The sequence below is a fragment of the Stigmatopora argus genome, chromosome 13, assembly GCF_051989625.1.
Source record: "Stigmatopora argus isolate UIUO_Sarg chromosome 13, RoL_Sarg_1.0, whole genome shotgun sequence".
In the NCBI taxonomy this organism is placed as follows: Eukaryota; Metazoa; Chordata; class Actinopteri; order Syngnathiformes; family Syngnathidae; genus Stigmatopora; species Stigmatopora argus.
Genome location: NC_135399.1, coordinates 13,993,476 through 14,020,960, shown reverse-complemented (window position 1 = coordinate 14,020,960; position 27,485 = coordinate 13,993,476). Strand labels below are relative to the sequence as shown.

Here is a 27,485-nt window from a genome sequence, read left to right as displayed (position 1 = left end):
GACGGCGCACAAACGTTCCTTTTTAAGACGTATTAAAAACCTTTCGTCATGTAGAATATTACATCATTTGTTTGTCCTACGTGCTAAATATCCCTAGCGTCGTAGAATTTCTCTTGTGTTGGTAAACGCAAAAAATAATGATTTGTGCATATTTCATTGTATCTTTAGTTTTTTTTTTAATAAAACAAGCAGACATTTTAAGTACAGTCTATTTTAAGTCATGACAATGTATTCCAAAATTTGACAAATTTGAATTATGATCTGGTGCATTTAATTCTGAAGGCAAACACTCCTTAAACTGAGCCTAATGCAAACGACAATGTCATCAACAGTGGCTGTTCACCCTTAATATACTATCAGGCAATTAAAGACAAGGATTTAGGATTTATTGAAATGGACATGCTTGTAGTCTGTGATGCGCTTCTTACGTCATGGTGAAAATCCAGAGGAGCAATAAAAAAACAGTCTTTCAAGTTGTGAGGTTACATTTCCCCCCGAAAAAAAGGGATCTTCATCCTAAAGAGCCCCAAACAAAGGCACGTTCTGAAGGCCCGCACTTTGGGATGTGTCTCCGCTATCAAAGCTGTGACTTTGCCATCATCACGTGCTGGTGTCCGAAAGGGTGTCCAACATGACGTCGCTTTCGTACATGTCGCACTCCAGCGTCAGGGACAGTCGCAAGGGCATGTCCAGCACCATCTTGTCCTGGCTGGACAGCGGCGTCTCCACAGTCATGGGGCTGGCGTCCTCCGGTCGTGGCGAGGCGCGCGACTGGGAGGAATCGGTGACGTCCAGCGCCTTCATCAGCGTCTGCGTGTTGGAGCTGCCTCGCGCCTTGTCGCCGATGTCGGTGCCTTCGTGGCCGGGCGTCGGGTGAGAGACAGAAGTCAGTCAGTCGGTAGTGATGGCTACATACATTCAATGGTTGGAATCCCCTGGTTATCCAACCAATGGAGTGAGCCTATTCTTTCAAAGCTGGTTTCATGTCAGTTTTTTTCTCATTAATAGTGCCACGTACCTTCGTAAGCGTCCGTTTCACCAATGTACATATCGATGCAGTGGCCAAGCATGGTCACAGAAAACGTGTCGTCTCGCTTCAGTCCAAGTGCCTGATGGGAAGGAGATAGGAGAGAAGACCTCTTAGTAATTTAAAGTCGAACCAAAGTTTTTTTTTTTCACCCATCTTTCTTAATGGAAGGAATTTCAGATAGTGCTCTTATTTGACTGCACTTGTCACCCCGTAAAAATCTCTAAAGGCTTACTACGCCATCATATGGGATTTGTGCTGTCAAACAGTGCCATCGTGCAGCCAAACACGATTACTGCTTTTTCAGTTCCTTGGAAAAAAAGGTAGATGGCGCCATGTTGGCTCCTTGAAGAGTATACATTCTTTTGGAGTAAAATAGTTTGAGCACCCCTGGCTTAGGCTAGCTGATATTTCCTGTCATTTATATACATATGTATATTGAATTCTATGGTAAAACAGTGCAAGTGTATTTTATTCTCATGTTTCGACTTAAGACGGAAATTTGGGTCGCTGTACTTTGTATTCATGTGTTATGGATTCACCCGTGATTTTTTTTCCTGCACTTGTGAGGAGGAAAAACAAAATGAAGAATTTCAAGTGAGCTTCAACGTGAGGTAAAAAAATAGTGCTACCGTGTGGAAGTAGTCGATGGCGCTCTCAAAGTCCCCCATGAGGCTGTGCACGTATCCAATTGCAGCGTAGGTGGAGGCGTGCTGGGGAATGAGCACCAGTGCCTGGCGATGGTACTCCAAAGCTTGCTCGTATTTTCTGCACGCACGCATAGGTCAGGTATTTGATCAACTTATATTCAAGCAAAATTTCAAAATGATCAACCTGCAGGAGTCAACCTACTTGAGTTTGCGACACACGTGACCCAGGTTGTTTAACAAAGGCTCCCACTTGTCTACGGTCACCTTGAAGGGATTGAGTCATCGAACATTAAAATCACCGGTCGTGACATCATAAAAAATGGTTTGATCATTCGAGCAGCTACCTCATTCCCAATAGCTTTTATCTTCTCCATGGCGTCAAGAAAATACCTCTCGGCCATCTTCCAGCTGAAAACCATGTTGCCCATGTTTACACAGGGCAATTGCCATTTTATGAGAACAACTAGTGGAGTATACTTTGACTCACTCTCCATTCTGAAAGGCAACCACGGCCACCTCGTGAATGACAAAGGGGTCCTCTGGAGCGATGCTGAGCGCTTGGCTGAAAAAACGCTCGGCCAGCTTCGAGTTGTTCGTCAGGCCGTACTCCAGGCCAATGTACAGCATTGGCAAATGGCACCTGGAAGAGCAATTCAATTGAATTCAATTGTCATTATACAAGTACCATTGTACAAGATGGGATACTGAAAAAATAATATGAATGTATCGCCGGAAGAATTAGCTAAACTACTATTTAGCTGACATTGTGTTTGCCTATGACAAGGACAAAGACGCCAGTTTCCCCAAAACGAAGAAAATATACATTTTGAAGTCCTTGACATACCCTTTCATCAACTGTGCGGCCGTGAAGTAAGCAGCCATGGCTTGATCATGCTCGCTCTCCATGGCAAAGGAATGACCGTAAGCGATCCAAGCAGGACCATACGTTCTCTCCAAAGTGGTGGCTTTGCTGCAGGACACGTAAAACACCGGCTTGGCATCCACTTCACCCGAAAACGGACTCTTCTGGCGTAAAACTAATGCCAGTACCTGAGATAGCGACGGGCGTTTTCATTTTTATGGCCGACCATGAGGTAGTAGCAGCCCACGGCGAACCAGGATACCTAGAAAGACAATTTTGTCAGCTCAGTATGGCAAAAGTACTGGCATAGAAATGGTTTGCAAGGAGTGTGACGCTTACTGGGTTGTTGGGATACAAGTCCACAAGTTTGTGTGATAGATAAAACAACTCTGCACAAAAAAAGGAACATATTTTTTTAAAATGTATTTTCCAGTCTTTGGGTTCAAGCTTACTACATTACCATTTGATTTTCCCAATTCTACAAGAGTTCCAATATGCACCGGTAAGCAGTTAGCATGGAAGGGGTCTTTAACCATCACCCTAACAAAAAAAACAACAAATGACGACAAAGTAAGCCAAAGCCACTCGGACAACCGGGTAAAATGTTGGTTGACTCACGTGGATGTGAGCTTGTAACACATCTTGAAATCACAGTTGTAATAATGCCTCTCGGCCAGGGACACCACCACGTCCAAGTTGTCTTGCAGGTCGTTGACCATATCGGGCACCACCAGGTCACTGGGCTTATTGTACTAGCAAGACAAGCGGAAAGGATCCCGAGGAGCTCTAACAACAACAAATCTTGATCTTTCCATACATGTGACTCCATAAAAAGATGTACCTTCTTTAACTTATTCTCAAATAGGAAATGAAGTAGCTCCTCTTCTTCCTCTGTGCATTGCTGGCTCAGCGGCAGTAAGCCCAGGAATTCTTTCTCTGTCAAAACAAGGAACCACCGTGACTATTTTTAACATAGTATTTGTGCAAATAATGGGTTACAAGTCTGCAGGAATTTGATGGTGTCGAGATGCAGTCGTTGAAAATTTCCCTAAACCGTTCTGGATCAAATTTATTTGCAACTATAAGGCACGTCTTACCTTCTTGGGCGGTTAACATGTGGTGCGACGTAAGAAGCTCAAAGGCTTCAAAGCAGTAGACGTCATGTTCCAAGGCCTTTGCATAGCTGGCGGTGGCCAAAGGGCGGTTGTCCATGGCGTCGTAGATCTTGCCGCGCAGGAGACAAATGGAGCTTTTGATCTGGGAACACAAATGGAGTCCACTCTCAATACAACACTTTGTCCTTGCTACAGAACAGCTTATAACTTACAGAAGCAGCCGACATGTCCCAATCCTTGTTGGCCTCAGGTGCTCCGGCCTCCTCCTTCACGCTTCTTTCCAGCAGCTTCTTACAACCTGCCTCCTCCGATAAGATATCCAAGGCCTGCTGGAACTCTTTTGCTGCATACTAAAGCATCACTCAGCTGTCATTTGAATGGCACTTTTCCATCCATCTCATTATTGTTTCATTAGAGGGGAACTTCCACAGATAAACACAACCATGTGCAAAGAGTCATTTAAAAATACAGGGCGAGGTGCAGAATATTTTATATTATTAATTATTTTTTTTAAATATTGTTGAATGTAAGAGTTGGTACAATTTAGTAGATCCGATTTCTATATTTGACCACGTTTCAGTTTTACCATTTGCACTGTAAAGAGCACCTCAATGTTTTAATCCTGCTGACTAATGAATTATTTTATAGTAATGACAGTGGATAAGCTCCATGCTATAACAGGTTTAAAAAGCTGTATGTTGTGTTTCACTTTTGAGGTTCCCTAGCATGTCCTAGCAACTTACATGGCATCTCGCAGCAAGATATTGACAAGCTCCATACAGCTGCATAAAAAAAACAACAACCACATAGCAAATAAAACTGGTGCAGTTCAATTTTAAAGTATGATTTTTTTACAATATTATAATAGAAATACCTTATCAAGTTTCCTAGAACGGAGTGCGTGCGAGGCTCTGTGATACTGCGACGTCAAGTAAAGGCACTGAGCAAGCCAGTAGATGTCCTGTGGATCTTCTGCAATCCAAAAAGAGGGAAAGATAAGTCGGTCATTGTCAAAGAAGTGGCTGTAGGGCTCCTAAAATCCTCTCAGAATGTTATGCAGCTTAAAAAAGAAAATAAAAGTGCCTCTGTTTTGGTTTTCTCCACTTGGATATTTCTGAGCAATGTCCCGATAACATCTCCTTACTCTGAGAAGCTCTTTTTATAATTACTTGTCTTGCCCGTAGTTTGCTGGGATAGGCTCCAGCACCCCCGGTGAGGACAAGCGGTTCAGAAATTGAATGAATGTTTTTTTTAGTTTTCTGTTATATGGAGGATTGACTTTTCCAGCCTTTTTGTGTGACCTGCCCCAACTTTTGCTGACAAAATGACATTTAAAATCACCAAAATATCCCCAGAAATGATACATCGATTTGATCCTCCTTTTAAATATAACATTGGAATTTGGCATTGCATTCAGTTTTCTTTTCAGATTGAAGATCGTACCACGTCATTTCTTAAAATATGATTCCAAACATGACCTAGTTGAGACGAGCTAAACAACTTACCATGGGAAAGAGATGCGATCTTGTCAGCCCAAAACAGCGCGCTTTGGTACTGTTGCTGTAATTACACACAAAAAAGGGGAATAACGTGCACATTTATACATAATAATATTTTATTTGCAACATTCCCCGATTCGGATCTAAGCTAAACCTTGCCAGGACGGGCACTAAATTTTCATTGCATTCTCGTTACCTGATCGATGTACTGCCGCACCCGCTTACGAAGTCGGTCAAGATTCATTTCAAATTGTATTTTCGCGCAGATTCCCCGAATCTTAAATGCATGTCATCGTTAAAATACGTCAGATGTCGTAGCTTTGTCTGTACAACCCATGGAAATCAAATCTGCGGTTTTTCCTTCAACTGCGCTGCCGTTGTCTCGTTAAAAGTCCGCCGATGGGAAACAAAAAGGGTTCCGCTAAAAGGTTCCTCCTGAATTCAAACCCCCATTTTTCATTATAAACTGTGCTTATATTTGTATGCACGTCATACCTGTCAACCTCTGCCGATAACTGCCCTTATAAATGATTATTGATTCCCCTTACAAACCCCCCAAAAACCTTACAAACACCGTACGACTCGTACGGTGTTTGTAAGGTTTTTGGGGGGTTTGTAAGGGGAATCAATAATCATTTATGAGGGCAGTTATCGGCAGAGTTTGACAGGTATGATGCATGTTGTTTTATTATTTATTCACAATTCAACTCAAGGTAATTCAAAGTGCTTGGTGAAAAGCCACAAAACTAGAAAACCCCAAACAAACCCACAAACGCTTTTTCCCTCACTAGGGTCGCAGGGGGTGCTGGAGCCTATCCCAGCTGACTTCAGGCCAGAAACGGGAGTTCCTGGAGAAAAACCCACACAGGCCCGGGGAGAACACGCAAACTCCACACAGGTGGACCGACCTGGATTTGAACCCAGGACTCGAGAGCTGCGAGGCCAAAGTGCTAACCACTCAAGACACCGGGCCGCCACCCACTAAATAATTGCTAGAAGAATAAATTAATTAATTAAATAAATAAATAAACATACTCTTTTAGTTTTAGTCTTTACAGACCACTCATACACCATGAAATTCACATTAATGAGATTTTATGATTAAAATATTTAATGTGAGTAATGACAAAAACTGAAATGCATGAGAATTGAGAATTGATATTTTGTGTGATATTGCTACTTTCGAACACCTTTAAAAAGGATATCTATAAAAACAAAAGAGTTATTTGTCATATCTCAGCAAACGTGTGAAACATGCTCCATTGATTTAGTTTCAAGACAAAGAAGAAAAAATAACCCCCAGGCATGTAAGACTTCGAAATAACAATGCAGCTTTGTTTGTTTGGCTTGACATCAGCTACAGAACTTGCTAATGAGAATAAAGGAGGGGGGGCTTATTTGATTCATTTCTTCATTGTTTTCGGATGGAACGGCGCTTTGTCTGAAACGTGTATACGGCGAGCTGAAAAAAGGCAGCCCCGCCGTCTGGATTGCAGCGGTCATACGCACGTGAGACAAAGATCCTCCATGTTTTGTGACGTCGAGTGGTTGAAGACAGGACTTTGATCCGACCCACCGACAATTCTTTGTTGTTATTTTTGGGATTTCTCATGGGCTTAGCGTGAGAGCGCAGTCGACAGACATTTCGGCTCGCTTACCCGCACACGCGTGAGCTAACACACGCTTTTATTTTGTATAGCAACATATTTGCTGTCATGTCACTCAACTGGATTTATGGCTAGATCAAGGCTATGATTGACACATGGCTTAAGACAGAGCAGGGTGTCCAATAGTTGAGGATAACGTATTAAACTGAATATATTCATCCATTCATAATCCGATTCTTTTTTTAAAATTGGAAGGTGAGCCGTAGGAAATTGATAGTGCCTAAAAAACATAAATTTTAACGTATCACTTCAAGTTTTACTTTCACGGGCAGGTAGAACTACAAAACGCTCTCCATGGTGCTTAAATATTCTGTCGGTCCTATTTCTGTTTGGTGCGCCCGGAGAATTTTTCTGATGTAAAATAAAATTCTGTCTCCAAAAGACGAAGAGCATTTTAAAAAGTATTTGTAAACCCACAATCCACCACGGCTGCTCAGTATTTGACGGCGTGTACAAACGTCGTTTAATGTACTTGAATGTGTGGCAACGTTCTAAAAGTACACAACGAAAATGTGCGGGTACAAACGCGAGATGAACAGGAGTCAAACAGCTACGTTTTGCGCACGTACGCATCCGCCGTGAGAATAAACGGCAGCTGTTTGATATCTGGCTCCAAAAGTAACGCTGACCTTTTGCCCTCTGCGAGATACAAAACAAATGTTTAGCCCGCCAACGGTTCGCGTCGCCGGCGTGCGTGTCGCTCTCAACTCGGAGGCGTCACATCAGACGCGGTGGCTGTTCCGAACACGGCGCCGACGCTCCTCTCGCAGCGCGACGCTGACCTTTCCTCTTAACCCTTGCCTGGCTGCGCTACGATCAAACCGGCGCGGCTAGCTAGCGCCCGACGTGGAAATGATATGCATCTCCCGCTGCTCCCATGGCAACCGCATTGACTTTATCGTCGGCTGCCTTTGATCCCGCCAGGCTTTGATTCATTTCTCCTTTCAGCCTTTTAGCTAAACATATCATGCGAATTTGGAGCTTTGTTCCTGACAGGCCCCCGTACGGCTTCCATTCGTCTCGCTCCCCAGAGGAGTCGCTCAGGAGGAGGAATTCCGCCCGATTCAAAGACTTATCTTGACTTTCTCTCTCTGTGGCCTCGCCTTCCCTCGCCGACTTGATCCTCGACGCCGTTTACATTGTCAAGAGCCTCCAGTTTGTAGGTCGAATCACACGTCCAAATTTTGTATCTACATGGGTAAAAAAAGGGCATGTTAAGGGGCTGTTTACATGGCAAAAGTTGAAAAGCGCTCCCAGAGTGGAAATCTTGATAACACACCATCCAGGGCTGGTTTTACCTATATGCAATGTGGGTGACTGCCTAGGGTGCAATCCAGTGGGGGGCACATGAAAGCCCTTCCCATAAAAAAGCTCAGTTTTGTCTTGATCAGAGCTTGGGAATCTTTTGGACCAATAGGGCTAAATATTTTCCCACGTTTAAATTTTAGTTCCATAAGGGATATGAAGTGTGGCTATGGTGGTGGAAAATACATACGTGTGAGTGTTTTGTAGCGCTCGTGAGAATTTAATTTCCATTAATTAACGATGCAGGACAGACTAACTTTTTAAACACACTTCCGCAACTCTATTGCAGCATAGCATCGATCGTTTCGTGTGCGGTCGATTGGTCGCCGGTCTTTTGGTCGCCCGGACCGCGACAACGGGCGACCAAAAGACCGGCGACCAAAAGACCGACGACCAAAAGACCGGCGACAAAACAAGGTAAAAAAAACACGGTCTACGCATCAATAAAAGCCAACAATGGCCATGAGCAGTTTCACTGAGCCAACGTGTGAGTGTATAAGAGTTTGTATGTACATGCGTTGTCCCTTTAAGAAGCGACGTCAGTCAGGGTCTTAACAAGTTCTCCAACAAAAAACAATAAAAGTCTGGGAAATTTGGAGCTTTACTTTAGCCTAATAGTTACTAGGGCATTAAGTATGACTAAATAGTAATTCTTTGTTTGTATTTAGGGAATTTGAGAAAAACGATTTAAATGGTAATTATCAATAACCTTCCGGGCGACCAAAAGCTCGACGACCAAAAGACCGGCGACCAATCGACCGTGTACCGATCGTTTTGGCGGGTCGAGAGGGTTATCCGCCCAGGGTGCAAAATTATGTGTAGTAATTATGTGTTAAGTATACATTGCCAACAATGGGCCAATTTAAACCCCACCTAAAACAAAAACTTCCAAAATTAGACCAAGAGTTTCTGCTTATAGCTAAAGAGATTTAGAACTCACTTATTTACAAACAGATTTTATGTATCTAGATGAAAATCATCAAAATGACCTCACAGGATTTTAAACCATGCGTTGATGCTTAAAAGCAAACACATTTTACTAATCTCTTTTCCGATTCAGATCTAAAAATCACGTGACCGGGGATATCCCCATCAAAATTTGGAGGGACAGTTCCTAATTTTTAGGGGTAGTGCAGTGACAATAAATAATACTTTTGGGACAAATAATAATAATAAAAGCCCATGATTTGAGCTCAAATGTAGCTATTTAGAATCGAAAACGACTTGCATGACAGGCAGAAATTGACATCTCAGTCAAATGAAAAGACGTGCATGTTTTTGGTGGTTTGAATAACACAAAAGATGATCACGGCGAACAAGTAAATGTTGACGTATAATCAAAACCAATCGGATTTGAACACTGGTATTGTTTGCTCAATTAACGCAAGATAACAAACGACTACACCTGTCAAGGATTTTGACGACGACGTACTCTAATTTTGCTCCATAATTTGCATCTCACTTATTCAGGCCGTCTTTGAACGCTGACAGTTTTGCAGCCTGGCGACAATATAAGCTCTCACTAACAATCCATCCAAAAATGTACAAAAGATATTTCCAAAGCATTCGGTTCTGATTGACACCCCCCCTATATGGATTCAACAATGTTTTTCCTTGTGGTTAATTAGTCAAAGATGACCTATTAACCCAGAGCTGTTGCTCCGGGGGGCGACTCTTTTGTTGTAGTTTGATATTTGGTCAATGGAGGGCAGTATGACTGCTGGCAAAAGACCCCTTGTAACATCGAGGAATGACTTATTGGTGGGTTTCTCACGCCTGTCAAAACCTGTCGTGACATTTGATTAGAGCAATCATATGAAGGCAGTTATATTATTATGATAGAATTAAGCAATTTTGTCTTTCTTCTGCGCATATCTTTTCAATTTGCATCACTTTATATTATGCTCTGATGCATTCTAATTTATTTTCACAGTCAAATAAAAATCAAATGTCAATCACCCCTTTTTAAAAATTTATTATTATTTCTCATTCTTTTCCTGATTTCTTAAGTCCCACAAATGCAAAGATTTGCATGATTTTTTTTTTTACAAAATGAAAAAAAACATGGTTGGGCAAAAACATAGATGATAAAAAAAAAGAATTAATATCTGCATTTATTTTTTACTTTCTACTGCACATATATTTTCAATTTGCATCACTTTATATTTATGTTCCGATACATTATAATTTATTCTCACAGTCAGATGAAAATCTTGTTTTATTTATTATATTATTATAAAAGATTCTGTTTAAAAACATTTAAAAAAAATCACAGACATGCCAAAACATATATTTAATGTACATATTTATTTTTTAAAAGGCAAATTTACCCAAAGCAAACCCCCAAAAGCACAATAAAATATAAGTATTCAATTAAAAGCATGTAATTATTTTTGATAGCGTTTTCCTGATTAAAATCGGCAGTTTGCCCGGGGACACTTATTAATGAATTCATCAATATATACAATATTACTAAATTAATTGAATTAAAATGAATAAAACAGAACTGGTTTCAGCCCCAAGTAACACTCTCCATATTATTATGATTGAATTTACAAGGGGAGTATCCAATCCTGATTGATTTGAGCAGTGTTTATCTATCTGCTTATCTTGTTTACAGAAAAGTAACATCCTTGGCCCCTCCCCCCCATGGCGGCCTCTCTACTACACATTTGCGATGTGAGCAAACAGCTGCGTGATGAATAAGTCAGCTTATCTAAATGTGGCTGCAAGTCATGTATCTTTAAAAACGATTTAAGAACGGTAATCAAGATAATCAACATCCTCGCTATTACACTTTCACTTCTTAATAATGGATGGCGGGGAAAGGCGGCGGTCTCACGTGAATTGCTCGTCTTCTGCGTTTGCGAAATAGAAAAGCGCAGCGACCATTCGCCGACGAGAAAGTACCCCTCGCTTATTTATTCACGTACATTTGTTGGGGACTTGTTTAGCATAAAGGCCTCATCCGGTCGCCATGTTGCCTTTGCCGCACGAACCCGAGCATTCCGATACGAAATGTATATAAAGGTTGAATTTAAGCTTTTTGCGCGGGCCCTATTGAATGCTATTTTCATCATGTCCAATAAAAAAGGGCAGCGGGTCGCAATTTGGACACCATTGCTCTACAGCAGGGGTCGGGAACCTTTTTGACGAAGAGAGCCATAAACAATTCATATTTTCTAATGTTATTCCTTGAGAGCCATACTCCGAATTTAAAAGTCAAAATACATGTAAATGGGTGTCTTTTATTTGAGTAATTTCACCACTTTTAAAGTGGAAAAAAAGAAGACTTTTGACAACATTCTTATGCAGTTGCTAATCAATGAGAGTATGCATTCTAGCAGAGTCTAATGCAAAAAAAGAAGACTAAAGCAGCACTGGACGTAGTATCTCAGTTCAGTCACCAGTGGGTTCCATATTTTAGCTCACAGGTTAGCGAAGAGCCAGATGCACCCATCGAAAGAGCCACATGTGACTCCCGAGCCATAGGTTCCCTACCCCTGCTCTACAGAATGAACCTGCTCTCGCATCATCTCAAAACCAAACGAGCTTCCAATACCGGTGTTTGTTAATTATATATATTTTGTCACAAGTGGGTGAAAACGCAAGATGAAACCTGCAGAGAGGCCTTTCCTTTCCTTTCCTTTCCTCTCTCTCTCTGTTCAATTATTTAGACTCCAAGAAGAAAATGAGGAGAGAGTTTTGCTGACACGGGCGCTAGCGAATCCCATATTTATCCAGCCTGGTCTTTGCCAAATAGCTGCCTAATGGAAGCAAATACCTTCAATGAAAAGATCGTGTTTACTTTCAGCTGTACAGATCATTTTGAATCCATTTTAAACAACACCTCTGCCTACATTTTAAGTTTGGCAGTAAACATTACTCGATGTATCGTTTTCTCTGAATGGCTGGCAAGCACTTCAGGGTGTACCCCGCCTCCAACCCATAGATTAGCGGGATAGGCTCCAGCACCCCTTGTTTGGATAAGCGGTTTGAGAAGATGAATGAATATTTATAAACATATATATGTTCCTAGCGGCACGACGGGGAGTGCGTAGCAAGTCCGCCTCACAGTTCTGAGATGGAAGGTTGAATCCCTGGTGGGCTTTCTGTGCAGAGTTTGCATGTTCTCCCGGTGCTTGCGTGGGTTTTCTCCAGGCATACAAACATACATGCCGAGTTAATTGAAGGCTCTAAATTGTCCCCAGCTATGATTGGTTGTTTTTCCTCATTGTGCCCTGCTGCAATTGGCTGGCAACCAATTTAGGCTGTGCATTGCCTATTGGCCACAGTTGGCTGGGATAGGCTCCAGCACCCCCACGACCCTTGTGAGGATAATCAGATCAGAAAATGGATGAATGACTATATACACTCACATAAACATATACTATATCTATACTATATAAACTAATACATTGAAATAAGTGTTATTGAGCATTTTCCTCTTGGAAATTCATTTATAGATATTATATATATTTGTTTACAAGTCACTTTTGATCTAAAATAACTATCTCTAGAAAGTGACCGACAGGAAAGAGATTTTCTCCATAAATGGCCTTTTTTATGTTAGCATAATGCTACTGTACAACCTTTACTTTCAATGGGTCAATCTGTCAAAAAGTGTTAATATTCCAGTTGCAAAAAAGTGTGATTAGCATCGACGCTGGCATGTATACGGCAAAATTCGCCTTATTATTTCCAAAGCCTCTCTTCAGAAAATTTCCTTCACAAGATAACCGTCAAGAAGAGAAGGAAAAAACAAACTCCGCCGTAGCTGTCAGCATTTCCACCCCCGTCGCGGCGTGTAAACATACGCGTGCACAAAAGACACACCGCAAAATAAAATGAAAAAAAAAAACGCCCACGTGCGTGCGAGCCGCAATTTCCTGTCGTGCGGAATGCTGGGAAACCTGTCAGCCGCTTACAAAGAGAACAGCAAATTTATTTATTCCTCCGAGTTCAGAGTAATTACGGGCATTACGGAGGTGCGCGCTGGTGACGTCTCTTTACACCATCAGGTGTCAAAACGGAGGAGGCGAGGCAAATTGACTCTGTTTATTCTCTAATCAAGTTAAATAGCTGAGTGCTTCCTCTTAAAGGCAGTGGTGTCAAAGGTGCGTGGTGTGGGCCGGGAGTGGCCCGCTAGGGGGTCCGATCCGGGCCCTTGTTCTGCCTGACAGGCACTTTATAGCTCGTTCATATGGTATATAATTAAATGCTTTCTTTTTTTTTGACACGGCCACCGCAAAACCAGATGTTTATGAATTGTGTGATGAAGTGCGCTGTGTATGATGACAATAAAGGCTTTTGATTTGATTTGATTGATTTGCGTTTGGTCCATTTACTCTCCCTTCTTTTTCCGCCAGTGATTTTATTCGGAAGCTTAAAACGCCCCAAAACTAACGACAAGTCACCTGGAAATGCCCCAAAAATCATCAGGAACCAAGAAACGAACAAAGAGCATCCCAGAAAGTCCCTCAAAATCAATAAGAAATGATCCGTGGACATTCCCTAAAATCCCTTCTGTGCAATAACTTCGGGATGTGCAATAACAATGTGCAATATTTTAGAATTCACCTTGCCAGGATGTGACTTTTTATATTTTTATATTACTTATTTATGTTTTTTTTTTACTAGGAATCACACTTTGTGGAGTAGCACCACCAATTTTGTTATTCGCAGCTGTGTATGATAACAATAAAGGCTTTTGATTTGATTTGATTTCATTGATTTGACTTTGCTCCATTTCCTTTCCCTTCTTTCTCCGCCAGTGATTTCATCCGGAAGATTGAAATGCCCCCAAACTAACGACAATTCACTTGGAAATGCCTAAAAAATCATCAGGAACCAACAAACGAACAAGAAGCATCCCAGAAAGTCCCTGAAAATCAATAAGAAATGATCCAAAATTTACCGAAGTGATCTGGACGTACCCTAAAATGGATGAGGAACAAAAACGTGATGCAAAATGAACTCATTGCCTGCTCTTGGCAATGATTGGTCTCCAATTCCCTTTCACATGCTGTGGATGCTAATCTTTCAATTGCGGCAAATAAGTAACTCTTTTGCACAAAAATAAACTGCTCTAGTTTCATTAATGTAGCCCTCCAAATCAAACAGAGTTTGACACCCCTGTCCTAAGGTGTATTTATTCATTCTTTCATTGTCAATGGAAGCATAATTGAATGGAATTATTTCCTGGCGGAGAATGTCCAGCGACGCCCACCAAGGAGTGACTCCACCGCCAGTAATTTGCAAAATGCAGATCACCCTCCCCTTTGAATTCCATATAGCAGAATCATCTTTTCATTAGAGACAATGAAACGTCATCTGGGGTTGATCCGCTCATAAATATTTCCTCCAAGCAAATGACTACACAAATCAAGCACCACCTCGGAGTGAAGGGTGGGCTGGAGCGTGCGGCCCGAACGCGCGTCGACTTTACCCGCGACGGCGGCGCGCTCGTATGACACTTTATTATCCTTTAATGTCGGCGCTCGGCGCGGGGCGTCAAATTGAAATATCCTGAACAGATGTAAAAACACATGCGCTCCGCTTTTGTTTCATCTCGCTGTGATGTGAGCCTTAAGGAGAAAGCTTTTTAAAATTTCATCACTATTCAAAAGGATAATTAATACGTACCCCCAGGCTTTGATTATGCGATAGGCCGCTGCCGTTGCCATAATGAGCCACTCGTCGCGGGCGCGCGCACGATCTGCCTTCCCCGCCAAACATACAGTTTGCATAAGGTACTTAAGATTCCGCCCAGGAACCTTTGTGTGTTGCGCGCGGGAGGGGAACGGCGACCGGGCTCCAACGCGGGACTCCCCGCTCTCATTTGTAGTTCGCCGTCGGAAGACGGCGCCGGTTGTATTCGCCGTGTTTACGAGAGGACCCCTGTCCAAAAGCGGCCCCTCTCTGACGGCGGCTCGGCGCGGCGGAGTGACAGGCTGCGGAAGGGGAATATTGGGAGGTCGCATAAATCAGGGCTGTCAATTAGAACGCCTCGAGGCAAAGCACGAGTAAGTCCATCTCGTTGGGTCACTTTACCATTGCGTTATTAAAGATGGCGCCATATGTAGTGTACCTGCAGTGTTGTTCGAGTTACATTTGAAAAGTGAAGAGTTTGTAGAGTCGCTTCTCTTTAAAAAGTAAGCAAATGACTCTAGTCGATATTCCATGTTACTAAAAAGCCGTGACCGGACGTTTCGTCGAAAGACGTTTGGTTGACTGGACGTTTGGTCGACCGGACGTTTGGTAGAACGGACGTTTGGAAGAACGGACGTTTGGTCGCTGGGTTCGCTCGGGAATACTGTTGATATTTTGATATTAGATATTTAGATATTAAACTCTCTCTTTCATGATTAGAATTTTGAGAGCTGGTTTCAACAGTAACAACCAGGCGACCAAACGTCCGTTCTACCAAACGTCTGGTCGACCAAACGTCCGTTCTACCAAACGTCTGGTCGACCAAACGTCCGTTCTACCAAACGTCCGGTCGACCAAACGTCCGGTCGACCAAACGTCTTTTGACAAAACGTCCGAGTACCCTAAAAAGCCCACCCACCGGTCCACTTCTGAGCGACATCTCGACACCGCTGTGGCATGGATGCAATCTCCCGTGACTTTTTATTCCCTGAATGACACTCAATCTCTCTAGGCAGTCAGGGGCTAAAAAGGAGGATGTCATCGGGGATTTACGGCAGCCCCTAAAACAGACAGCCATGGCGCTTTAGCTCGTGAAGGATTTTCACACGCCGGCGGGGCAACGCGACATCATCAGGACAGACATCAAGGGCCAACTCCTAATGTTCTAGAATCCAATCGCATGCCTGACAGTGAGTGGAATTAGCTTTGGACAGGTGAGTGATGGCTTCCCTGGGTGACAAACAGATACGAGTCAGAAGTGAGCTCAAGTTCTTCCTACAGATCCGGATCAATTAAAGACTCGTTGGGAGTATCAAAGCATTGTTTCCCATTGACAAAAAATCTCAAGGCGCACTACCAGCTGAAAAAAATGGCAAACTCCATTAGCGATATTGACAATATAAAATACTACATTCACAACGCTAAAAGTCAGGAAGGGTCCGATTTTTGCTAAGCCCCCAAAGGTAAAGGCTAACGATGTGTCTTGGTAAAATAGCTTATGGGCTCAAGTTGTGATCAATACATGTCCTGGAGCTTGAAATTGATTGAATATATAAACATGCATTGCGCTCAGTAGAGGTTAGTGTTGATGAAATGATTACATCTGCTCTATTTTCATCGTTATCTACTTTAGGAAGTCAATCGGTACAAGTCGGTTCATCAACCTCACCATTCTTGGTCATTTTTATCTATATTTCATGAGTCTAGTATTTTGAAGGGATTATAACCAATGTGATTCAGTAAGCTTCAGCTCAAATAAATAGAATTTATACTTGTATTATTTTTTACAATCATTGAAAGCAATTGAAGATGATGGTCAAAATTCTGTTCTTAATTTGAGTTCAATTAGTTAGTTAGTGTGCATGTCAATCATTGCTGGGGCCACCTGTGATTGGTCTAGTCTTTGGCCTAATCGCTCTATCGAAATTTAGCCCATGGTCAGCAGGTGTCAATCAAAAGTTGGCCCCGACTAAAAGTACACACACACACCACAATTACAAGCGGGCCGAAATATGGATCCCGGCCTGGATGCGGCGCCACTCGCCATTCAGGGGGGCCGGCGGGGTCCTGCCATGGGAAGCAATTATCGCTGGCGAGCAGCTGACAGCCTGATTCGGTTGCCAGCCCGCGACGCCTCTCATCCCCGAGCTTTCTCTAGGCAAATAGCATTCTCATCCTTCAAATCAAACCCCTTCGCCACTTTGGGCCGCCATCAGAGAGGTGGATGCTTCCCTTTGTTTGGCAGGACAATGCTACCAAACCAGGTGGACGGAACAATACGTAAAGAGGCGCTTCTCCATTTTCCAAGAAAGTCGGGTCTTCGGTCAAAGCGCAACGACAAGCATGGCGAGGAAAACGATGGAAGGCAGCCGTTCCGAATCTGCCCAGTTTTTAATGGCCTGCATAAGGAGCTTAAATTCAGCCTTACATTAAGTTGCATTTTTTATGTATAAAATGCAAATCATCTATAGATAGACATTTATATGTACATTTATGGATAGATAGTTATAGACATCAAGTTCCAGTCAAACTGATATGGACGCCTATTACACTAAAAGCCAGAAAATGTGTTAAAACTTCAAATTCCAAAAATCCATTTAGAAAATTTGATCTTTTTATTACTTAATTCTGATCCTCTGCTTAACAAATGATAGAGGAACGCCCATGCATTTTTTTAAAAAGCCCTCGTAGAAAAGGTTTGGACACCCCTAAAGTGACATTTGGTGCATTTCTTCAATGTTAGCCTTTACTCTGAAAATCCAGTGCCATCCAATATATTAAAATCAACTTCAACTTTGACATAAGAGCCCATCAATAAATCAAATTAGCTTCTCAAAACCCAGTTTATCCATTCAAAAAACACGCACATTATGTCACCGGGTGGAGAGGATCGTTAAAATACACGACTAGAAAATGAATAGGGCTAAATCAATGAAAATTGGGACAATTAATTGCTATAAAAGTCAAACAGCCATTTGCCCCTTTGCTCATTATTTGAAAAAACACGGAAAGGCAAAGTTGGCTGAATGCTTTAATCACTTGAATTAACGTACATTGTTGTGCGTTTCCTTCTCGCTCACGGGCTGCCTCTCCCCATACCTTTATTAGGGAAGTCATAAATAAATTAGACGGCGCGTGCGTGCGCTGCCGTGACCTAATTAGCATGCAAATGTAGCAGCAACAAAGCACGGTGGGACTGTTAATCTGTTGCTGCTGAAATTTCCCAGAGTGCCCCACAATTGGCCAGCGTGCAATTAGGAGAGGAAGGTCACTTGGATTTTGGCCTCTAGGCTCTTCCATGCCGTCTTATAATTGTCATATTTGACAGAGAAAGGCAAATGTGTAATAAATGTAAAATATTTGACGTTTTAAATTGGCTCTATTCTGTCTTGTGACTGGTCGTAAGGTTTAAAATTTAATAAAGTGCCTTTTGTATCTATTTTAAAAGGTTTTATGCCAATGTGATGGTGTCCAATCAAATTGGATTGCCCTCTCTTCATTAATATAAATGTAAAAAATGAAATAAATTGGATTTCAAGTTGGTGCTGACCTTTTTTTTTTAATTTATTATTTTTAGGAAACTGTTCTTAAAAGGGAAACAAAAGTTTGGACCCTCGCCCTAACAAAATTCAACCCTAAGATCTATTTTTAAAGTTATTCTAGTTTATTACTCCACTATTTTCAATTTAGCCAATTTATTTATGATGAATTCAATTTAACACAAAGAACCGAACGTTTGATCCAAGTCATTCATCGCAGATTTCTTAATGATGAATTTAATCAAACATCATGACCTCTCCTAGCTATCATATTGTGTGTTTTTTTTATTTTATTTTATATCTCCTAACAAGCATAAATTAAAAGACACTGATATATTTCATCTATTGCATTTTCGGAGCACAGCAAATGAGGCAAAATATGCAAAAGTTAAACGACAAAAGTTTTTCCTGGCCAAAATTGGGTCAAGATAAAGAAAAATCAAAGGGGAAACGGGCTCCAATAATCAGAACATCCACATTGGAGTCGATTTCAAATGAAAGGCGCGAGTGATGAATTGGACTAAATGGCGTCGCTGTTGAAGAAAAGAAAACAATCAAATATTAAAAAAGGGCAAAAGAGCGGGCCCATGTGTCATCAAACCCATGAATGGGATGGTCATCATTGCCTCCATTTAGTGTAAGCGCAATAAAGGAGGTGTCATGGGGAGCCGGGCTCATTAGCGACAAGGGAACAGTCACGGCCGCAATCACAGCCAGGACACCATTTAAGCAAATCAGCTCGTTATGGTAATGGCGCTCCTCGGGGAGAGAGAAAAAAAGCACTTTGGCTCTTATTTGTGTTCTTTAACGGCCTATTGGAGTGAAATGGTGAAAAATAATGTCTATACTTCTAGGCGAATAGCCAGTTTTTATTGGCTGGTGGCAAATTTGGAGAATGCCATTGTTATCGGTTGATTGGCGTCAAGTGCTGCTGCTTATTGATTTCAATTCTGTCCTGGATTAGTTGGGAAAAAAACCTGCAGCCACTCTTTGTGGAATAGTTTGGACACAGCTAATTTAGAGCCTTTAATTAACATATTCCTGATTGCACTGATTACTGTAACACATTTGTACTCCTTATTAAAACCATGAATATGGAGGTGAAAATTGTGAATCCGGGGGCGTCTTATACGAGAGAAATTGTAAAATTCAATGATTTTAAGGCATTTTAAGGGTGCGGCTTATACGTGGAGGGTCAATATGCGAGAAAATACGGTAAATGGATTTTTTCACGTTTTATGTAAGATATGTTATTTTTCTTGACTTTCATTCATTGACGTCAAAATAAATTTTTGTTTAGCTGTTGATCTTTTCTCTATTTTGAAATAAAAAAGCATATCAGCCGCATTGTCTTGCATTATGGCGTTTCGTCACCTTGGACAGTTCCGTGCATGTCAAGTCTAATTTATGCATATATAAGCTGTATCTTGGATTTAGACATCATTTTTTTAAATTTACAAATACGGCTTATATGCGAGAAAATACGGTATCTTAGCGTGAACCCTGCATCTCAGAACTGCGAGACATGTTAACCGCTATGATTCCAAATCCTTTTTCTTTACAGTAGATTTCAAACGGGAGAGTGAGAAAGGAATTAAGTCAAAGTAGCTATTAGTCTGATTAACATCAATTGGTGTCTGAGGTCTGACCTGATTGAGCAGAAGGTGAACAATGACTTGGGGCAGACACAAAGCGCTAATTGTGTCATGATTTGAACTTCAAGTAAGTCAGAGCGCCTCCGTCTGTCTCTCTCTCTTTCTCTCTCTCTTACTTCTCATAGCTTAAATCAGTCAGCTGCGAGCCAAAGTGCTCGACTGCGCACGACAGGGCAATAACGTGAGAAGGAGCATGCGGTCGCACAACTTTTAGTTGGCAGCGGCACAAAGGGAAGCTTAAGTCAGCCGAGACGGTCACAATGCCGGCGGTTCCCTTTCGGGCTTGGCTAGGTCGAGCGCCGTGTTGTGAGAACCTCCACAATCGCTAGCCACTGACGGCCATTTCACGTGTAATGACACAGCAAATAGTTTGGCAAAAAAAGCCCAAACAGATTACAGCAATAGTAGTAAAATGGAGAAGACCGGGCTAAATAGGTTAACATGGGATTTTCAGATAAGGATTGCGTAAAAAAGTAATATAATAAGCTGTTGGTGGTCAGAGGAAAAAAAAAAGTGGCATGCCCAGACGAACTATGAAAAAAGTGCTTATAGTCTGGAAAATACGATACAAATGAAATATACATAATGTAGTTCTTTTATTAGTTTCTTTTGTTCTCCGGCGCTTTGTTGCTTTTAACATTTTGTCTTAATTTTGTAACAGTATAATGTTGTTTACTGTAAATAGACCATTTTCTTTTCTTTTTTTTCAATCATACAAGACAAACTAGAAGCAAAACTGCTCGCCAAGTCCGTCTCCGACGACATTTCAAAAGAAGACGCATGGCATTGAAATTCATTATCATGCAGCGAGAAACTTGACACGGCTCTCTCATCTTAAAATAATCCTAAAATTCATCATCTTTCTCCGCCTTCCCACGAAAACTTGTGCGAAGCGCCCGAATAAAATACCCAGACGGCGGCCACGAAACGCCTAAACGCTCAACAAGGCAAATACGTATCAAACCGTCCAAATCTCCCAGGCGCTTCCCGCAAAGGAGCGCATCCAGCGAGCGCGTTGTCTCCGTGTCAGGGCATTTCATCAGAAATACCCAAGACTCGCCGTCCGTCTGAAGCAAATAGCTCGACTGGATCTCCCGGCGGCCGCCGCCGAGGTTTGATAAGCGCTCGCTAAGTGCGCTAAGCTGCTTTGTAGCGATTCTTTTCTTCCACCCTAGCGATTGCTGACTGCGGGCCATGCGCGCTTTCTGTTCCGTTCAGACGTAACGCAGTGCAAATAGAGTTCTTTCTCAATTGGTCCCTCGGTGTCATGCCGGAATGGGTACTTGGACACCAGACGAAAGCACAAAGGCTTTCTTTTTCTTTGCTTTTTTTTTGGTGAACGTTATAAAACACTCAAATGGCGGCGGCGCACGCTCGGAGGAGGTTGAGTGTTTCTAAGAGGCCCCCGCGGGAAGCCAGGATTCAATGTGATGGGCGGCTCTCGCGAAAATTCGTCCTCAAGTACCTACGTGGAGGTCAAAGACAGCGTTACAAAATGGCATGCTCGCCTAGACCGCGTTCTGATAGGGCAGAAGTCACGACTGTTGAGGCCAAATCCAACACAGGGGCTTGCATTGGAAGCGATCTCTGATTGGCTAATGTTGGGTTTGTTATACATCTGCTTCGCTTTCTTTAGGTTTATACATTATTATATATTGGAAATGCTTTGTTTAACTTTGCTTATTGACACTGAAAAGGGTCACTTTAGAACATCTGCTTGCAACCCTGATAAATAAAGGGAAAGGTCTCTATCAAGTTGGACTTATCAAAATTGTTTTGAAAACTCGTCTTCTCACCCAGTCGCAAGTTCACAATGAAGATCCGGCTCGAAGGACCAAAATGTTGGGTTCACCAATAGATACGCTTTAAGATAAGGAAGACATTGGAGGCATATTCTGCTTTATCTTGCAAGAGAGAATGATCTGGGACGAAGGCGAGTCAGGATCGATTCTCTCTTGCAAGATAAAGCAGAATATACCTCTGATGTCTTCCTTATCTTAAGACGTATCTATTGGTGAACCCAACAGCTAAGAATGTTGAACAATTTTCTGGTCCCAACTAAGCAGAGGACATCAAATGAATTTAGTCGCCGTTGGTAGCCTTTCTCAACATCCAATCAACAAATACTAGTATGAAATGTGTATTTTTTCCAAATTTACTGCTGTTTTAAAAAAAATGTAAAAGAAATAAGGCAGTATGTTATTTTGAGCTCTATTGATTGTGATTTCCTTGATTTTTATGCCATCCGTTTTCCAGTTGTTAATAATATATAATTACTGTATCCATATTTATTGTTATGTTGTTTATAGCCCTTAACTCTCCCTCAGCCATTGATTGTCAAATCCATTTCAATTATAAAGGACGGCATGGAGCGATCCTGTTTCACTGCCGTTGATGGCGATAGACGTCCAATCCAGTTGGACTGGGAACTGGCATCCATCCAATTGAGTCCATACTGGAATATAAACAAATCCATTTTAAAAAGCCCATCTTTTGACCCGATTCCAATTCCCCGACAATGACGAGACGGGGCGGATTTTGGGCCCCCTCTGGTGTTTTCCTAAGGGAAATCCTCCAAAGACAACGAGGCACTCACCAGCGGCCTCTCTCACCCTTTTTAGCGGCAGCTGGCGGCCGACGAGATGAAAAGCACCTCTCGGCAGCTCGCCCGAGTGGTACCGATGGAACCTTTTAGAGAGCGAAAACACGGCCGGCGTTCGGGTTGACGTCACCTCCCAGCTGTCGCCTCCGCGTCCGAGCGACGCGCGGCTCGCTCGGCATTGCCGTTTGAAGCGCGCCCATTTCGGCCCGCCCGGTGGAAAAGAGCCGGCCTCAATCAGCGCTCGCTTAGATGGCCGAGGCCCGGGCTCCCTCGCCGCCGCGGGTCTATCAGCGTTCCCTGCTTTTGCCCTCCATTTTCCGCCCTTCGTAACAGGCGCAGCTGTCGAGGACTTGTACCTGACATCATCCTAATAGCAGCCGGCCCCCCTCTGTTTAGCATCGCTCTCTCAGCGTGAGCTCCTAAGCATTTTTCGACGATGACATCTTCTTCGCGCTTTTTTTTTACACGCGCGGGCCGATGATGAAGCCATCTTTTTTCACGCCGACGCCATTCCAGAGTCGACTTTTTTTTTTTTTTTTCAACTGTCACTACAACGATACGAGTTAATAATACGTTTTGAATGTGGCTAAACAATCTAAATAAATAAAAAAATAAACTAGGAAAAAATTATAAAACACAACAATCCAAAGTGCAAAAAAAAAACCAATGAAAAATAAGTTTAAAAAAATCACTATGGAAAGTAGCATGGAAAACCTTTAATTTTAAATGGATAGAGGACAAAAAGTAACGTAAAAAATGGCCAAAACTGCCAAAAGAAAAGGTAGAAAAATTTGAAAAACTTTTTTTTCCCTTATAGGGCACTCATTTCTTGCCATTAACGGCTCTAGCTGTCCAATACATTTCAACTTGGAAGCTCACAAGACATTGAACTGAAAATGTCCCAAAATGTATCGAAAGTGACCCAAGAATGTACAGCAAAAAAAACAATGGGAACAAGAAATCTTACAGGCATGGTATCTTTCAGTCTTTAAACCACAGGTGTCAAAGTGGCGGCCCACGGGCCAAATATGGCCCGCTGCATCATTTTGTGTGTCCCGGGAAAGTAAATGATGAGTGCCAACTTTCTGTTCTATGATGAAATTCAATTCTTCAGATTGTAGATTATTTCCTGTGTTTCCTCATTTTAAATCAATAATTGCAAACAATTTGTACTAATTTGAATGTCCAAAAAATGATCTATCGATTAGCAAAATCGAGAAAGCTGTCAATTCATTAATTGATTAATTTTGGCAGCCTAGTTGGTAGACACAAAAAATGAGTTTGACACCCCTGCATTAAACTCTATGATTGGCTGGCAACCGCATTCAGGGTGTGCCCTGCCTGCTGCCCATAGTTGGTTGGAATAGGTTCCAGCACCCCTGCAACCCATGTAAGGGTAAGCAGTACCAAAAATGAATCATGAATAGTCTCTAAACTCCTTCATAAAACCTCCTCATTTTTATTCCTCCATGCAATGAGCCTCGCCGTTTCTTTCTGTGTCATCAAGTATCATCAACACTTGATCGAATGTCACCCGGAGGGGAAAAAAAAACGTATATAGACGAGAAAACTCCCATCGGCAACAACTTGATTAGTTATCAAACAACCCCGACTTTAGCGAACGAGTGCTAACAATCCTCGACGGTTGTCTTAAATTCCTTCATCCTTTCCGGAATCCAGCTGTGAGAAAACAACAGCACACAAGCTATTATTTTAATTATGCCCCCCTCTTTTTTTTGTTTTGTTTATTTCGCACACGCGCGCAGCTGGATGTCAAAAAGTGTGCGAGTGAGCGTTAGCGAGCACCCAAGTGGTTGTTCACCAGCTACAAAAGGCGCCAATGTAGGAAATAGCTCTTATTAAAGTCAATACGCATACATATTCTGGATGCATAATTTATGGCTCCTTCAGTAGCGGGAGAATAAAACTTCACACGGCTGCTAGGTTTGGGGTTTTTCAAAGCTTTTCTGAAAGGTGCATAAAATATCACAAAATAAAAAGCCGGTGTGTTTGAGAGGGAGTTAACCGCTTAGGTCAACCAAATACACCTTCAAGTAAATATTGGGTGTATTTTCTGAGTCTAAAGCAACTTTTGGTTATATTTCTTGCCTTTTCTTTCTGACAATGTTATTTAACGACCCACAAAAATGGGTGGTAGTTATGGGGGGCACATTTTGGGATTGCTACAGACCACAGGTGTCAAAGTGGCGGCCCGGGGGCCAAATCTGGCCCGCTGCATCATTTTGTGCGGCCCTAGAAAGTAAATCATGAGTGCCGACTTTCTGTTTTAAGATCAAATTCAAATGATTATAAATGTACATTACATTTCCTGATTTTTCCCTTTTTTAAATCAATCATTGCAATTTTTTAATTAAATTTTTTCTTTTGTTTTTAGTTCAAAAAGCATTATGTAAAATCTAAAAATAAATATATAAATATTTTCCTTTTTCTAGTTTAATATTGAACATAATTTAAAAATATGTATTTTTTTCCTTTTGAAATGAAAAACATGATTAAAATACATTTTCCATTGCCAAGAAAAAAAGCACAAATAAACATTGTTTTAGATCTATAAAACTATAGACTAAAAAAACAAGATAAGTTGGAAGTCAGTGTAAAAAATAAAAGACAGAAGTTGCACTTGAGTACAAGTTGCTGTCCCAGCCAAAAAAGTGAAATTTATAGTCTGGAAAAATACAGCACATAGAAGCGGATCAGCTGATAAATATTCTCCTGTTTGGATTAAAACATTTTAATAAAGTCGGTTCTGATCAAGCGACAAATGACATGTGGCCTGTGAAAAACTGCGACCGATCATATTGCAACTGAAACAGTTTTTCCTTGAGCGCTGTAAAAAACATGGGTTTTAGTGCAAGGCAAAAACACAAGTGTGCTTTGTCAGACAACAGGTTAATGGGGCAAAACAACTCGGTTAAAAAAGTCAACAGTTTGCGGTTCCCATCATTAGCAACGTAGCCACACAGGCCAGCGTATCGTACATTCCAGAGTAAAAGCGGGCCATCTGGTCGCCCAGTGCACAGAATGCCTCTTTCATATTAAGTGTTTATTGTTTTGGTTAGATCGATACTGTTAATATCGGACCTTTCAGGATGACAGATTAGCATCGAGCCCTAATCAGCACCATTAGAAGATAAATATCGGTAATTCGATCACGCCGGACATTTCTTTCGCAATAATGCCATTTGCGACTGTAAGCCATTAAGTCATTAGCTTTACATCTGCGACGATTACAATCAACGCACGTGATTGTCTTTAAGATATGGCGGCTGCATTTTACGCTTGTTTTTTATTTGGTTTTTTTAGGGGCTGTTTTTCTGCAAATGACCGCCGTGTGCCCTCGAGTGAGTTTTAAGTCGTAAATTATGGGAGTAAAGACGAGATTCGCGCCTTCTCAAGGTTTTTGTGGGTTTCTCCAACAACACTCGCCTTTGGGCATCTCCTCATTTCCATATTTTAGCGCTCGACAATTTTATTTCCAATGTAATTTGTCGGTTAGTGTTAATTTCCGAAATGCAACATAAAAGGAGCGCGGCGGTAAGAGAGGGAAAACTTTCAAGGGGGAGAGTGGTAAAAAACAGCAGAGAATTGCTTCCATGTGTTTGCAGCTGGCGGCGGTAAAGGAAGCGAGCGGCGAGCTGCCTAAACGCCACTGACCCGCCGAGGCCGGGCCAATTCGCTTTGAAAGGCCCCGGCTCGCTAATGAAGGCCTAATTTTTATTGCCACTCCGTCGGCTTCAAAGTGACGCGGCTTGCCAAACATAATTTAACTGGAGGTATGTTCAGGTGCACTGCAAATAGTTCATAAATCATTTCCCCATTAGTCCAGCCAAGGCGCTTTCTGGAGTGAAGGCTTTGTCCCTTCAAATTCTGGACACGATGCGGGTAAGCAAATCGTTCGGGTTGCAAAATGTGTTCCTGACGGTACGCTCGCAATACAATGGTCTAACTCACATGTGTCAAAGTGGCGGCCTGGGGGCCAAATCTGGCCCGCCGCATCATTTTGTGTGGCCCGGGAAAGTAAATAATGAGTGCCGACTTTCTGTTATAGGATCAAATTAAAATGAAGAGTATATATGTATATTAAATTTCCTGATTTTCCCCTTTTTAAATCAATAATTGTAATTTTTCAATTATTTTTTTCTGTTTTTAGTTCAAAAATCATTTTGTAAAATCTATAAATATATTAAAAACAGCTAAAATAAACATTGTTTTAGATCAATAAAAAACGGAATATTCAGGGATTTTAATCCAGTTCTTTTAATCCATTCATTAAAAAAAAATCTAAATAATATATCTAAAATGGTCCGGCCCACGTGAAATCAAATTGACGTTAAAGCGGCCCGCGGACCAACCAGAGTCTGACACCCTTGGTCTAACTAATGCTCGACCCATATATGGTCTTTATGCAACCTCGGCCAATAAACTAACAAACAAAAATCAGAAAAAAATCTATTTGAGCAACTGCAATTGCTTTAACTGATGGAAGGACCCCGGAATGAGACCGAGTCTGCAACACTAACCCACAACCAGACAAGAGAAAAACAGTTTGTGTAATCTGAGCATCATCAGAAGGCCCATTTTGCAACCCTCCAAAAGGCAAAGCACTGCCCAACATGCTTCAGCGATCCCTGCACCCGTGTTAGACCCCTGAAACCTTTTCCCCAGCAGGTTTAGGCAGTCACAGACCACTTAGTGGCCCTGGGAGTTCTCAGCAGAGGCAAGGAAAGTCAACGTCTGTTGCCAGGTGCGGCGACACCATTACGGGATTAGATATTCTCCAAAATAAATCCAAGTGGCAGTCTGGATATTGTCAATGGATACTGACTTGCTGGACATACTCTATCGCCAATGTTGTTTTGCATTTTTTTTTTTAGATCTCTTTTACAGATGCT

The 27,485-nt window shown here is 41.9% G+C and overlaps 1 protein-coding gene and 1 long non-coding RNA gene across 2 annotated transcripts in view; both read right to left on the bottom strand.

Moving 5' to 3' along the window:
- Positions 1–364: 364 nt before the first annotated feature.
- cdc16 (cell division cycle 16 homolog (S. cerevisiae)) lies at positions 365–5,637 on the bottom strand. Its single transcript, XM_077617010.1, has 18 exons — positions 5,350–5,637; positions 5,160–5,214; positions 4,529–4,626; positions 4,398–4,436; positions 3,867–4,004; positions 3,637–3,796; positions 3,381–3,475; positions 3,158–3,291; positions 3,000–3,079; positions 2,879–2,928; positions 2,728–2,801; positions 2,522–2,647; positions 2,165–2,317; positions 2,022–2,085; positions 1,880–1,941; positions 1,660–1,795; positions 1,019–1,109; positions 365–854 (listed from the first exon to the last, which is right to left on the bottom strand). Exons 1-18 carry the CDS (start codon positions 5,395–5,397, stop codon positions 601–603), a joined length of 1,857 nt encoding a protein of 618 aa, XP_077473136.1. The 5' UTR covers positions 5,398–5,637; the 3' UTR covers positions 365–600.
- A 195-nt stretch (positions 5,638–5,832) lies between these two features.
- LOC144086753 (uncharacterized) overlaps positions 5,833–27,485 on the bottom strand; it is a 64,583-nt gene continuing 42,930 nt past the window's right edge. The window contains exon 7 of the long non-coding RNA XR_013304569.1: positions 5,833–8,010. This is a non-coding gene — a long non-coding RNA (uncharacterized LOC144086753). The remainder of the gene's footprint in view (positions 8,011–27,485) is intronic.